Consider the following 15,725-nt stretch of genomic DNA (forward strand, 5'->3'; position numbering starts at 1 on the left):
GGTAATCTTATAAAACATTTCCTAACGAAAGAAAGGAAGCACCTGTGATGCCACCACCGTTGCAGTACCCAGTCCCCTGTGGTCGCACAGGGCCCTGCTGCACTCGGGCTGCTGCTTGACCTCAGCCAGGAGCCCTCACTTCCTTCCCGCTCTGACGGCAGGGCTGGGCCCGGGGCACTGGGGCACTCACCCCGGGAGCTGCAGGGCTTGCTCCGGACCTCGGAATTCCCGGAGAGCAAGAACTCCCTGATGCGACCGCTGCCCTGCCGGGATGTCTGTTCCTAGCCTAGGTGTTTAAGTGCACTTCTAGACTACCGAAAAGTCCGCAGGCTTGGCCTCTGCCGCCTCCACCATGCTTGGGGCCGGGTGGGAGTGTGAACATCTGTTGCCCCTGGCCGGCGGGGCCGCTGTCCCAGTCGAGTGCGCCTGGGTCTCTGCGTCCCCCGCAGGCTGGGTCGCTGCCCAGCCGGACCTGCTCGGGCCTCTGCTTCCCGGGGTGCATCCATGCTTATATACTGGGCCTCGGCAGGGACCCCGGGGGCTGCTCGGTGGCCCTTATGCGGGAGAGGGCGAGTCTGGCTGGAGCCCCCGGCCCTGGCCCTTCCTCCACGCAGCAAGCGGGGACTTCTGCTGGAATCTGGAAAGGAACTACCAGGCTTTCGGTCAAGAGGATACTTATTTCCCCCTCTCTCCTGTCGTCCCTCCTAGTGATACTTTTATTCCTAGAAGAGAAAGGAACATCTGAGAGGAGAAAGAAAACGCACCGTGGGTGAAATGGCTCGCCGGGAAAAGTGTTGGAGCTCTGAGCTGAGCCATCCACCTGGCCCGGCGTTCCGTCCAGCAGGATGGGGTTCTCTGAAGTGCAGCTTCTGTGCTTCTCGAAGACTTTGTAAAGTCGAAGCCATGGCCCTTTAATGTCTGTAAGATTCACTGTTCATGGAGGGGAGGGTGGTTGGCTTACTCCTCTTGACACCATCCTAAGGTGTATGTCCTGTCTGGGAGTGTTAGATGGCTAGGCGGGGGTGGGGGGGGGGGGTAAGGTGGGACCGGATCTGGGAGCTGAGAAACTTCTGTACTTTATCCCGGTTGTACAAAATGAGGGCCCCTTGGGTGCCAGAGTGTAGTGAGTTCTCTGGCTGGGTCCCACGTCAGCTTCGGGAAGCTCACTGGAGGAGGCCCAGCCGCTCGCCGAGGGACAGCATCACACTGCTGCCTGAGCCCCGGCTCAGACGCCGTGTGCGGAGTGTGCTTCCTCTCGATTTGCGAGCTACACTTTCCACACATTTGTGAACAACCTTTTGTCTCGCCTCACCTCGATTTTAGCCCCCATAACATTTCAACCTAGGGAACCAATTAAGTCTATCTAAAAGTACAAGGTGTGGCTGTAATTTTGTGGGGCTCATTTTCTTCTTGGAAATAGGCATTGATGCTACATAAATAGTAATCTGAAAAACACTTTGAACAATGGAATCATTGCTATATTCTCAACACATTTGGTTGTGTAAGTTCTATTTTTTAAAATTGGTCGATGGGGGGCGCCTGAGTGCTCACTCGTTGGCCGTCTGCCTTTGGCCATGATCCCGGAGTCATGGAATCGGGCAGGGAGCCTGCTTCTCCCTCTCCCTCTGTCCCTCCCCTGCTTGTGTGTGCTCGTTCTATGTATGTATGTATGAAAAAAAAATTGGTCAGTGGCAATACAAATTTCAGTTCCAGAAAGAAAAGTCCCATCACACATACTAATTCTATTTGGGGTTTTATTTAGAATCACCAGCCTATTTGCTGCAGAATTAATCAGCATAAATGATGAGTGGCATGGGCTTTGGGGTTAAACAGACTTGGGTTCTAGTGCTGTGCTCCACTCTGCTTTCCCTGTGTAACCTGGTGGTGGGGGGAGCTGTTTGTCCCCTGGGTGTCTCTGGTAGGATGGACAAAGTGACGGAACCCATCTCAGGAGGTTGTTGAAGACCAAATGGGTTGATGGATTACAAATGGTGAGCACCCCGCCAGCCAATTCTGCTACTTGTGCCCCACCTCCCTCCTCTCTGACTGATCTGGAAGGGAATGTTCCTGAAAACCTATTGGCTTACAGAGTCCCAAACCCTTTACACCTGGGGGGAGAGGGCTGAAGATTGAGAACAGGCCCCAGTCTCATAAAAGAGCCTTGGCGGTTGGGGGCGCCTGGGTGGCTCAGTGGGTTAAAGCCTCTGCCTTCGGCTCGGGTCATGATCCCGGGAATCTTGGGATCGAGCCCCGCATCGGGCTCTCTGCTCAGTGGGGGCCTGCTTCCTCCTCTCTCTCTGCCTGCTTCTCTGCCTACTTGTGATCTCCATCTGTCAAATAAATAAATAAAATCTTTAAAAAAAAAAAAAAGAGCCTTGGCGGTTAAGCTGTTGGGCTGCCTGGGCAAAAAGACGAGCCCCATACTCCGCCCTCAGCTGCCCCGGGGGGGCCTTTTCAGGCCCCGGAGAGGTGCTGGCCCCCACTGTGAGGGAGGTGGGAGCGCATGGGGAGGCGTCCAGCGGACATGGGGGAGGCGGCTGCCGCTCAGGTAAGTTCCGTTTTATCAAATAAATGACGGACTGCTGCTGACTGAAGACCCCGGGAAAAAAGCAAGTGCCCAGAAGAGATGTGTCCAGGGTTCTAACATGTGCGGTAGAGAAATAGTGGTGTACGAACAGGAGAAAACTTCAACTCCATTTTATCCTAATGTGGTTTGTCCAGGCAGAGCCCCTTTGCATGCCAGAGAACGAGGCAGGCCGTGGGTCTTACCACCTGCATCTGTTGCAGAACGAATCTGTATAAATGATGACTACCCCGCGTTTGGGGGTTAAGCAGACTTGGGTTCTGGGGCTCAGCTCCACGGTGCTTCTGTCACCTGAGTGTGGTGGGCATTTGTTTTCTGGGTGTCTCTTAGCGTGACACCTCAGCCTCATTTCTGTAGATGCACTTACCGGAATGTTCCACCAGAAAATGTCAGCTGTTCTTGGGCAGGTGGGTATTAATTAGGAAGGAAAGCCCGGAATGGGAAGTGCTTCCTGCTACTTCCTTGTAAACAGCCACTGGACTCCGAAATCCCAGGTTTAGAAGCCAGGAAACCCTGAAGTCTCCAAAACCAGGAGTGGGGGAAGGAAGTCCGTGTGTGAACGAAGTATCTGCTTGGGGCAGTTTGAAGGACTGAGCCCCCAGTACCTCTTTCTGGAGCTGTGTGGGGGTTTTGGCGTATACTTGTGGGAAGGTAGATTTCTAGAACCTTCCAGCCTCTGTGTTAAAGCTCTAGAGAAGGGCGAGGGTGCAAGCTAGCGTGCCCTCCTCCACACGGAGCTGTGGTGGGCCAGGCAGGCTGAGCAGGAAGCCACTGCCCAGTGCTGCCCAGTACCCACTTGCTCCCCACTTCCCCTGCTCCCCCTGCCCCAGTTTCCCCCATGGGGGAACAGGCTGTCTGCCCTCCACCGTGAGGGTGTCCAACAGGTGAGACGCTCTCCCTTAACTGGCATCAGGTGGGGATGTGTGGCTCAGGGAAGGCAAACAGCAGAGGGCCGTCCCTCCCCATGAAGTCCGTGCGGCCAGCGCCAGCTGACCCTATCCGCACTTGCGGCCCAGGCCGAGAGCCAACGGCATGTGCACGGGCTCTGGGGACACCTGCTCCCTTTCAGCACCCTGTCTCAGGGCGGATCCGCCCAGGAGCTGGCACCCGGCTCTCCAGTCCTAGGCCCGTGGTAGGTCTCTTCGTGCTTGTATGTTTATTTTCTCTGTTGTCCTTGTTAAGTCTTGTGCGTGTTAGGGGTTGACTTTTGCTGGGAGGGAGAACGAGTTTATAGTGCCCTTTTACTAAATTCACGGCTAATCCCAAATGCCGGGAGGCCAGTAAGGGACAGCACACCTCCCTCCAGAGCCTTCCAGTCTGCAGGCCCCTGACCCCCTCCAAAATGAACCACAGCCTCCTTGGGCCTCTGCGTTCCCAGGTCTCTGATTTACCCCTTGAACTCCCCCAGCCTGCCAGACAGACGGTGGGGTAGGGTGGAAAGCCTGAAGGAGGGAATAGAGACTGTCATCCTAAAGTCTCAAAGTTGGAGTGGCTGTGATATTGAGGGTGGAATTCAGGTGGAAAGCTCCCGGAAACAGGCCCACTTCTGCAAAGGCTGCCTGAAGGGTTTGGTCCCCTTGGACTGGGCACCAAGGAGAGAAGAGTCCCAGCTCATTGGAGTCTTAGAACTGGGAGCCTACCGCAGGCCTAGGCCACAACGCTGGTGTGTGGGAAAGTGATGGGGGCTGTTCAGGCACTTCGGGGCTTTTGTATGCCCTTGGGTGAGCACCGAGGGGCCTCTCCAGAGCAGGGCATGGAGGGCAAGCTCGATTTTAAAACTCAGTTACCCCTTCTCCAATTGAGCTGACTGGAAAGACCTGTGACAACAGGGATGCTTGGCTGGCTTGGTGGTGGAGTGTGTGACTCTTGGTCTCTGGGTTGTTTGAGCCCCACGTTGGATGTAGAGATTAAAAATAAAGTCTTAAAAAAAAGACCTGGGAGTGCCTGGGTGGCTCAGTCAGTGAAGCGTCTGCCTTCAGCTCAGGTCATGATCCCAGGGTCCTGGGGTTGAGCCCCATGTCGGGCTCCCTGCTCAGCGGGGAGTCTGTTTCTCCCTCTGCCCTTCCACTGGCTCATGTGCACTCGCGCGCTCAGTCTCTCTCAAATAAATAAAACCTGAAAAAAAAAAAACCTGTAACAACAAACAGCCCAATTTGTAGGACTCCATTTTACTTTGGTTGCTTCATGCCTTTTATGGTAGAAAGTATCATTACAATATAGAACATAATTCAATGATTGCATGAGTTCAAATACGGAGACAAGCTGAAGATGGAGAAAAGAAAAGTGACTCATCTACGAATTCCACTGTGACCACAAAGGAAAAACAGTTGTGAGAGTCAGTCTGCTACTTGGATGCAGTATTCTCATTCCATCTGGCAAATAATACATTCCCTACCGATTTCCTCCACATATTTAATGGGGAGCAGAAACTCAGTATAGCCCATAACATCTCCAGCTATGATAGATTAAGAGAGATGTTGAATGAACACATCAGAGCAGATGACCCAGTACAATCCAGATTCTGCCCTTTGGGTAGAAGTATTTTGTTGATCTTTGGTCCAAAACAGATTGGTTAGTCCTGGTTACCAACTGCTTCTGTGAGCAGAAGACATAATGCTCATATGCTCTATGGCTACAGGTGATCCGAGAACAACATGCTTCATACTGGACAAAACATGTTTAATAAGTTCTAAGCCCATTCAAAGGGAAATGCATTTGTGAGTCATTTCCTGTGTGCAGGCCAGGTGGCGCGCTCATTTCCCGCTCCCTGTAGCCCGTGGGGGTCTGTGACCTCGCTGTTCAGCCCAGGAGGAAGCGTGTTCGCAGGGGTCAAGTGCGTGGCACCCAGCAGTGCTGGGAGGGGACGCTGTTCCCCTCTGTGGGACTCCAAGCCCAGGCTTTCCCCACCGGGCCCCTCTGTCCTAGTGGAAGACCCTGTTTCCTTGTCTTGGGTGCAGTCCCAGCTGACCTCCTGGAGCTACTGGGACACTTGGCAGTTGTCAACAGGGACTTTCCCGGTTAAGACACCTCTTCTCAGGGCAACCTCTGAGCTGCCACCTCCGTGTTTTGTCTAAGGGGGTCCCTGACGGTCACCATGTCCTCCATTTCCCTTCGTTAACTCCTTGGAGAAGGTTACGAGGAGTGACCCAGACATTGAGATAAATGATCACACAGATCCGTGCATGTTCACATCTGAGAACAAACGGAAGGGGCAAAAAATAACTTTTTAAAAGTCTTTTAAAGTTTTTTAATGTCCAGATTACCACTCAGGGAGAGGATGCTTGTACGTGAGAACAGGAGAACACGCGCGGATGCTGAACAGTCTTAGTGGAAAACCTTTTCTCTAGGGTCTTGCCCATCGGCAGGTGCTCGGGAAGAATGTATCTCACTGGGCACATCGATCATTGCTTTTTCACACCAGGTCATTAGTGCCACCCACGGGTCTGCTGACAGCACCCACCATTCGGATTATTTCTTCAAGTGTAAGTCAACAGCAAGTTTTCACTTGAGTTCTTCAACTCTGACTAAAAGTTATTAATTCTGTATTACCTAGCACATAGAAAGTGTTCACTTCGGTTGATTCGTGCCAGCAATGTTTATTCCAAGTAGTAGCTCTTGCACGCCCACCCGTCTGCTCTCCATTCCAACGACTCCTGGTTGCAGAGCGAGGTCATGCAGGTCTTCCCAGTAGAGCACTGTGCAAGTTTGGAACCGCTGCGCTGCTTCCAAAATGGTACCTGCTAAGCTGTGGCCCACCTGCCAAGGATCTTCTTTTGCCCACAATACATTTAGAATCACATCTTTCTATTCCAATTAAGATGCTCATGTGTATGGGGCGCCTGGGTGGATCAGTCATTAAGCTCCTGCCTTCGGCTTGGGTCATGATCCCAGGGTCCTGGGATCGAGCCCTCTGTTGGGCTCACTGCTCACAGGAAGCCTGCTTCTCCCTCTCACACTCCCCCTGTTTGTGTTCCCTCTCTCGCTGTGTCTCTGTCAAATAAAATTAAAAAATAAAAATAAAAAATGCCCAGCTGTAGTCAAACTATCCAGTTTCTACTAAAAACAGCTTAGATTTTTGTGTATGTGTATATATACCTAGAACTTAGCTGGGGTTTTTTGAAGTATAATATATAACAGATTATTGGTGTGTGTATAATATAGTGATTTGATATTTGTAGATATTGTGAAGTGATCACCATAAGCCTAGTTCACATCACCATCCCCATAGTTGCAAAAGTTTTCTTTTATGGGAACTTTTAAGATTCTCTTAGCAACTTTCAAATATGCACTGCAGTATTATTAACTGCAGTCACCGTGCTGTACATTGCATCCCCAGAACTTAAAGATTTTATTTATTAGCACAAGCAGGGGGAGCGGCAGGTGGAGGGAGAGAGAGAAGCAGACTCCCTGCTGAGCAGAGAGCCCGATGCAGGACTCTATCTCAGGACCCCGGGATCATGACCTGAGCCCAAAGCAGACGCTTCACTGACTGAGCCACCCAGGCTCCCTGTCCTCCCCGTCCTAGCCTTGTTTTATTACTGGAAGTTTGTACCTATTGACGCTCTTCACCCATTATTGCCACCACCCCATCTACCGGCCTCCCCATCCTCAGGCAACCCCCGATCTGTTCTCTGTATCTGTAAGCTCTTGGTTTTCTTCGAGATTCCACATCTAAGTGAGATCATGCAGTATTTGTCTCTGGTGGACTTAAGTCAGGTAGCATGATGCCCTCACAGGTTCTACCCATGTTGTTGGAAATGTTAGGATTTCATTTTGTCTTAGGGTTGAATAGTATTCCATTGTGTATGTTATACCCTATTTTCTTTATGCATTTCTCCATCGGTGAGTATTCTGGTTGCTTTCATATCTTGGTGACTGTAAAGAGTGCTGCAGTGAATATGGGGGGTGCATGTATTTTTTTGAATTAGTGTTTTTTTTGTCTTTGGATAAGTACCCAGAAATGGTACTGCTGGGTCCAATGTGATAGTTCTTTTAATTTTTTGAGGAACTTCCACACGGGTTTCCAGTGTCCGCCCCCGTTTACATTCCCATCAACAGTGCATGAGGGCTCCACATCCTTCCCACATGTGATTTCTTGTCTTTTTGTTACCAGCCGTTCCAACAGGTGGGAGGTGGTATCTTTGTGGTTTGATTTGCATTTCCCTGATGACTAATGATATAGAGCATCTTGTCATGGACCTGTTGGCCATTTGTTTGTCTCCTTTGGAAAATGCCTGTTCTGATACTCTGCCTGTTTTTTTTAATCAGAGTGGTCCCCCACCCCCATGGAGTTGTAGGAGTTCTTTATATAGTTTGGATATTAACCCTTTATAAGAACTCCGAAATTAAGTTTCACAGGGCAGCTCTTGACATTCCCCAGGTTTTTATGTATGGAAGATAATATCCTGTGGCAGAAGTGGTAAATGTAATTTGTAGAACAACTACTATGTCATGTGGGACATTTAAGTTTCTCTTTCGTGTCAGAACCATGCATTACTCCCTCCGGATTCTTCGTCTTTGAAAGGAAAGCCACACAGGCATCTTGTTATTGCTCACAGGCCTTGATTAGAGGTTTCCATGTTGCAGCCTGAGACCAAACTCTGGAGGAAAAAATTATTGTACTTGGGACATCTGTGGTCATGAAACAGTTCAAAGGCCCCTTCAAACAGCTCAACAGGTAGTTGCCAGCAACCTTAGCAACTGCACACACTAAAACCAGGAGGAAAACACCCCTTCGTAAGGACCAGCATGCCAGCTGTGACCTCAGAGGAAGGCAGCGTTTCCAGAGAAGCTGACCCATCCTCCTCTTCTTGGCACAAAGTTCATCTTCTGAGCTTGCAGGGAACAGAGCCAGATCACTCCCAGATCAAACAGAGGCAGAGGCGGTGGTGCGTCCCTCTGCCCACAGCTGCCCCCAGGATGCCTCCCCTTGGGCCATACCCCTTGGAGACTCCCAGCTCTCCTTGCCCGCCCTGCTGCCTGCAGAAAGCAGGGTTTTGGTAGAGCGGGCCAGGAAAGAGCACCGAGCTCTGACGTCAAAGATATCTGGGAGAAACAGGTTATTCTAGAAGGAATGTAGAAAACTAGAAGGGAACCAAGTTGGTGGAAGGAATGACTCACTCAAAGCCCCAAACAATCTATTTCTTCAGCATCGTTTACTGTTTTTTGTTTTTAAGATTTTATTTGACAGAGATCACAAGTAGGCAGAGCGGCAGGCAGAGAGAGAGGCAGGCGGGGGGCGGGGGGACAGGCTCCCTGCTGAGCAGAGAGCCTGATGTGGGGCTCGATCCCAGGACCCTGGGATCATGACCTGAGCCAAAGGCAGGGGCTTAACCCACTGAGCCACTCAGGGGACCCTGTTTACTGTTTTAGGCCATAAAAATGTAGATGAACTACTGAAGGAGAGAGGACTTGAGGGGGCTTTGGTGGTGGTCCATTTTCAGCTTTGCGTCCTTGCTCATACTTGGTGAACAATTTTTTTTTTTTTTAAGAGACTATTACTAATCAGTTTCCTTCTAAGATCCAGGGGGAGCCAATCACCGTGTTGGTATAAGTTTTTTCTACTCACCCCCCCTCCCCAAAAGTAACCCTTAAGCATCACCTCCTACACCATTTTGTTTAGATTTTCTAGTTAACTCCCAGAAGGAGCTTGAATGGCAGCATTAGACTGTTTGGTTCATGTTATTAAGAAGAGTCAGATGATTTTCCAATGAATATGAAACCTTTCTAACAAGTAGGTCTCCTGAACGTAATGGAGTTTCCCGTGGTTCAAGTTCAGGACTAAATGATGAGGAATTGGAGAGGTTCCAGAGGATAGTAATGAAAATGATTAAAGGACTGATGATGAAAGGTTCAAGGAGTTGGGATCACTTAGCCTGGAGAAGAGAAATTGGAGGGGTGATTTAATGGCAATCTTCAAGTACAGTCCATGGAGGGTTAGTACAAGTGTGGCTGCCACCTGTTCCCCAGCTGTACCGGAGCCTGGGAAAGGGAAATTGATGACACTTTCAGCAAGAGATTTAAGTTAGACCAGGGTATTGGTGGTTCTCAAACTAGTTCAAGATACGGCAACCCATAAGATACTGGTTTTAAACTTTAAATATAGTTTTTGCTAAATCAGCTACTGATTCATATGCTAGCCTAATAAAAGCTTAAGAGAAAATTATGGAATAGAAACTGAAAACTGGGATAATATTGACTTTTGGGAGACCAGTGGGAGTTAAAACCTACCTTCAGCACAGGACCCCTTGCTTTGGGGAGCCCTGTTTTGAGAACAGATGAGCTCTGATGATGGAAAATGACCTGCACACTTGCCGACGGCTGGAGCCCATGAGGCTGGTCTGCGGTGTTCAGGGAAGAAGAAACTCACTCCTATCTGCATCCTGGTGACCGTCTTCTTTCCACTGGCCCCCTTCTATGTCTATACCTGTGAGGACTGCATGTCCTGGAGAAAGGGGAAGGTCCCATCCCACAGCAGGGGCCGGCCTGCCCTGGGAGAAGGCTGTGTGGCAGCACCCCTCGGGTGTGGAAGAGCCAGCTTGGGTCTGGCCCGCGGATTTGGTTCGTCACCACCAGCTCTGGAGTGTCAAGGAACTTCACTCTTTAAGGAATGGACATGTTGTTTTAAGATGTTTTATTACAAAGCTTCTTTTAAAAAATGCTCAGCACGTTAACTCAAACTGGAATGACAAACGTTAGATGGCAGTTTGGGGCAAAGGCTGTGCCTTGTTATTTAAAAAAAAAAAAATGGGTACATCAATGCTCATTTTAACAACTGGCATAAAATCCCACTAATTGGCTAATAAAAACAGATACAAATACAGAACATTTAAAGTAATAACAATTCAAGTGCTGGGCTTTTTACAACAAGGGGGTGAAAAGGAAAGAAATGAAAATTCACTGCAAACCGGCCTGCTGAAAGTATCGGTTAAGGTTTACCATTAAACAAAGGCAATCAGAAGAAAAAGAAAATGAACTAGGACCGCCCACTGCTACTGACAGGGTGGGTTTGGCTGTTCCGTGTACTTAGCTCTATCAAACACCTTACAAGGACGGAGAGGCCACTGTTACAAGTAATTCACAGAGAAGCCACTTGTCTGACAAGATACCGCTCAGAAAAGGGCAGCTTCTTTTCGTTTTTTATTTCAGACTTTTCCAGATCTTTGAATTTTACTCAAAAGCTCATAGCTAGCAAAATATACAACAAGAAAGTTTAAACTAAAAAGTGAAAATTTTTAAAAAATTCAAGTTTAAAAAAAAAAGCAAACACAAGATCAATCCTTTTGCACTGTTAAATAAAAGCTTTAGGAGAAAGGAGGATGGGGGGAAAAATGAAGACGGAAACGAAGAGGGAGCTCTTCCACAAAGTCCCCCACCGGGACACTGGTGATGGATGTGCTGGCTGCCGGCTCCAGTCGCTCCTGGCAGGCGGATGTAGCCAAGTTACTGTCCTTGCCAAAAGGTTACAGGTATGGACGCAAGACACTCTGGGAAGTGCACGCGGAGAGGAGGGAGGGCAGCTGCTCGGCCTGCTAGCATTCTTGGGGGCTCTGTACTTCTCGTTTAGGAAACCTTTTACGCTTTATTTTGGAACTTGGCTCTTGCAGAAGATGAAAGGGGGTTTGGCAGTGATTGTCTTTATGGAACAGCGTCTCTAGCATTGACCTCAGGGTGAAGGTGGTGTCAGTTCTCCACTGGGGTCGAATGGACAAGCCCTGGAGACAGTCTGGGTTTTCAACAAGCTTCCATCTCCAGCAGAGGTCCCGGGGTCGCTGCCTTGGCTTTGCACGTTGGGAATGAGCTTCGTTTTCCACCTCAAGAAGGAACAAATGAGATGCTGTTAGTGTGCATGTGCACAGGCCTTTGGCCTCTGTGGTATACAGTATGTGTCTTAAGATCTCTGCACTTGAGTTAGCCCACTTTGTTGACTGGGTGATGGCTAAAATGGCTAGCCCTATGGTAGCCCTAAGTCTCGGACCACGTTAGAGGGTAAGCCTTACTTAACGGAGACTTTGCTTTGGTTCCACATGCGTGTGCCTGTGTGCACGGGGACACGGACTGCACGGAACCCCTGGCGGGCTGAGCAGCGTTAGGGCCATCGGCACTCCAGTGACCTGGGAGCTGCTCTTATCATTAATGCAACTACTGTCAACACTGTCCCTCAAGAGGACGGATGGAAACCGTGAAGAAATGATCTATGTACACAGGCTGCTACTGAAAAACACAAAACAGGAGCAAATCAGCCACAGAATGTTGGCGACTGTGGAGGCCTGCAATGCCCATTCCAGTTCCCATTCTCCTGTCGAACTAGCCTTTCCCTGTTTAGCAGGCCAGCACCTGCTACAGCCCTGTGGGGTCTGAAATTTCAGCAGGGTACAGAGCCTGCACACAGGAGAATCAAAGAGCCAAGAAGGACCCTACCTTTCCAAGGATAAAGGAGCAAAGCCTGGACCCACGGGGAAGGCAGCCCGCAGACCCCTATTCACATGTGCTTTTGCAGCACAGATTTTCAAAGGTTTGGCTCACGCTGTTGTTCCAGATGAGGAATGGCCTTATAGGCCTGGGCGAGGAACCGCCAGCAGCTGGGGCCAAGAGGGGTGATCAGAACGGACTGCGTGCTGAAGGAGACGGGATGTTCCTCTGCCGGGATCCAGCCGGGCCCCAGCCTCAGGCGGAGGACCGTGCCCGCCTCCCCGCCCCCGCTCGAGGAAGCTGCGCCGTCTGGGGCAGTACCGCACACTTCCAGCCCCCCACGCCATCCTGGCTTTCCCCTGCCTGCTCCACCCGCAGGGCCTTGCCTTCTCCCTTTCTGAAGCTGAGCACACTCACATGATTACTAAGACAAACGGGGCTGTACAGAGTGGCCATGCGCTTCCCTGGGAAGAATCTCAACATCTCCTAATAAAGCCGTTTCTTTCTACAGCCTCCTAACTTCCCACTGTTATTTCATTATTTCAGTGTCCTCTTACTGATCCTCTTAATAACATGACTAGTACTAAAATAAATTGGCCAAGAATTTGTCTTTGCTGTCAAACAAGACTGGCCAAATGTGGTTGCTTCTTTAAGATGCACGGCCATCGGGGCAGACCAAGTCTTACCTCCAAAGGGGAGTCATGGGGGCCGTACAGAGTTGCTCTATAGATATAAAACAGGTCAAATCAAGATTCTTTTCAAGAAACCACAGGCATGAGGCTCCGGAGACTGGAGACTTCCCACATCTAAGGCTTCAGTGGGGGGCTGAGGCTGGGCCGGGCCAGGCGAGCCCCGGCGCAGCCCAACCCACCAGTGAAGTCGGTGCCATCAAAGCCGGCAATTACGCTCCCGCTTCAAAGGCGGCGCAGCAGGGCCCATCGTACAGATGTTAAGGCTTGGGCTCGGCCAGAGTCCCTGCTCGGGCCAGTCCTCAAGGGTTTGGAGACGGCACACGACAGCCCCCTCTGCCACCCACCCCCACTGGCCAGCTAAAACTTCTGAAGTTATCCTGGACCAAACTCCAATCTTGACAAAAAGAGGCCACCAACCAAATAGAACCTGGAACTCAAATGGGGAGAGCCTGAGTGGTCAAGGGGTGGCTGAGGAAGACTGCCCGAGTGGCTCGATTTCTGGGCGATAAACAGCGCTAACTCCGAGGCTTTAGCAACGTCCAGGCCTTGATGCAAAAGCAGGGAAGGAAGGGAGATTCCTTCTCTGTAAGCTCCAACGTGAGGTGCTGTTGGAAGATGAGTGCTTCACCAGCCCGCTCCTTGGGGTCCACAGCCCAGGCCCCTGCCCCAGGCTGTCCCCCTGCAGCAGGGGCCAAGGAAACAAGCCCTTTAGTAAGGCTGAGGTGGAGGAGAGGAGGGTCAGCTCAAGCTGTTGGGGCCAAGCTGGGGGCAGCAGACCCGGCCTGTAGGAACCACAGGGGAAGACCGGCCCCCAACCCCATGACTCTGGTGATATCATTTCCTTGTTCAGAAATGCTGAGGATCCCAAAAAGATGGGCTGGAATTATAGATCCTTCTCCCCCCTCCCAAATGTTACTAGTAAAGAGCAAGAACTTCAAAATGTTTTTAGTTATTACCTGAGATTCGAGGGGAGAGTAGCAGAGAGAAATTTTGCAAGAGGTGAACAGAGGCAGATTTTAATTATAAAACTGCCTTAGAGCAGCACGCCTCACACCTCGCACCAACTGCCTAAGTCCTGGTGCCTGGCCCAGGGGCAAACTGACAAAAACCTGTTATTTCAGGACGTGAACTCTCTGGTTGCACAATGCCGTGTCTTTGAAGGAGAGTGGCATGGAGGGCTGGAGCAGGCCGCCACAGGACCCAGCGTGACCCGCCCTAGCATCGCGGAGGACACTGAGGCACATGGTCATTAAACGATCAGTCCAAGGTGGCCCCTGGAGAGAACCCAGGCCTCCTGGGCCCACGGGGGGTCACAGCCTTATGGCTCTCCTCGTGACTTAGGGGTGACCTTATGTGCACGCTGGTGAAGAAGAAGGAAGGAAAACAATGTCCGCTGAGTCCTGATGCACCAGATGCCAGGACATGTACCCGGTGTGCACAGCATCCTGTCATCACAATGGCTCCCTGAATTCTTGCCCATTTACAGATCAGGAAATGGGGCGCTGTGTGAGGTTGAACTGGCCTAAGGTCACCCAACTTCTGGGTGGCAGGATTCGCTCTTGAGCCCTAAATATATGGCTTCTGCACCATATCCTAGAGCTAAATTATTATTCACTTTCTTCTCTCCTGCCTACCTTCCAACCACCCTTCCGTCCCCAGTCCACAGCACTGCGGAGGTGGTGTGCATTGAGCTCACTGCCCAGCCCAAGACATTACGCTCTGCTAGAAAGCAGGATGCTAATGAGAACAAAGGGCCTAAGACGTTAACTCTGAAATTTAAATCTCCTCTAAGATGGAAAGTATAACCTATAAAAACCAACTCCAGCTCCTGGTAGGTGAACACTGCTCGGATATTGGAAAAAGGGAAAAATGATACTACATGGTGAGGAAGGCTGGCACGGATCTCCTTTCTGCAGCTGAGGTCAGCCGGAGTCCCAGCCGGGGAGACCAGTCAGTCTGCCAGCCACAGGCTCGGACGCGGGCTGATCCCTAGAACTGGGAGGAAGGGGTGGGAGGAGGGGAGCAGCACGAGGATGTGTCTTTGGGCTCTGTGCTTGGGTCTATGTTCTACAGATGGAGGCAGGGGTGCTGGATCCATGCAGCTGCCACTCCCCCCACCCCCATGGGTTATTCAAACGGAGTTGTCAGCGAAAGCAGACTTTGCAGTGTTGAGAGGACCCTGAGGCAGGCCCGGAACCATTACTAACTTCTCTGGGGGTAGATCTCTAGCTGCTGCAATCGGTTTCCGTTGCGCCTGCTCTGTGGGCACATAGATCACATCAGGGGCTGTGCCGCCCAGGGCAGGTCCCCCAGAGGCTTGCTGCTTCTGGAAACAATACAGAGATCTTCTCGAATAAAGGGTGGAGTAAGAGAGCCTCAAAACTTCATTTTAGTTCTATAAATTGAAGTGCTTGAGGAAGACCGTAACTAGGTAGACCCACCTTATCCTCCCACCTCCAACTTCTTTATCCAATTCACATTTTTCTGTACGTCTTCCCCTACCAGAGATGCTAACTTCACCTTCTAAACAGGAAGCAACAGAATCAGCACATCCTTGTTTTTTTTCTTTTCAGACTCATATTTCCCCGTTAAACACCTATGCATGTGTGCGCGTACTCATACTCAGGTGCCTCAGCACGGGGCCCGGGGAGGCACCGGTGTGCTGTGGGCTCTGGGCAGAGCTCCGAGGACAGCCCTGGGCTGGGTCTGAACACCGGCTACAGTGTACTACCTGTCATCTCAGGTAAGTTACCAGAACCTCCCAGTTTCCTTATCTGCAAAACGGAAACACTAAGCTCCCCCTTCATAAAGGAGGTCATGTGTGTGGTGAGCTGGCAAGTATTTGGCATCTGCGGGACATAATAAAGGTTCGTTACTGCAGCAGGTGGAGACTGAGGGGCACAGACCGACCGACCCAGGCTGGAGCCAGACCCTGCTGCATGGCGGTTGCGGGGCCCTGCCCCCGTTCCTGGGGTTTGCTCACCAGCCTGCAGGCCCAAGGTCTCCCCTGCCCTGGGCTGGCCCGAGAGCGGCATGAG

At 50.8% G+C, this 15,725-nt stretch overlaps 1 protein-coding gene across 8 annotated transcripts in view; it reads right to left on the bottom strand.

Moving 5' to 3' along the window:
- Positions 1 to 10,196: 10,196 nt before the first annotated feature.
- The window catches only part of LEF1 (lymphoid enhancer binding factor 1), a gene marked incomplete at its 5' end in the record, with an annotated part of 120,057 nt that continues 114,528 nt past the window's right edge, over positions 10,197 to 15,725 (bottom strand). For 7 of the 8 annotated variants that reach the window (XM_080797390.1, XM_080797391.1, XM_080797387.1 and 4 more), the window contains one exon: positions 10,197 to 11,397. In XM_080797390.1, coding sequence (XP_080653516.1) covers positions 11,318 to 11,397 — 80 coding nt within the window. In that variant the 3' untranslated portion in view covers positions 10,197 to 11,317. The remainder of the gene's footprint in view (positions 11,398 to 15,725) is intronic. The other variant, XM_080797389.1, reaches the window with a different exon arrangement.

This window comes from Martes martes (genome assembly GCF_963455335.1).
Source record: "Martes martes genome assembly, chromosome: 2".
Classification (NCBI taxonomy): domain Eukaryota; kingdom Metazoa; phylum Chordata; class Mammalia; order Carnivora; family Mustelidae; genus Martes; species Martes martes.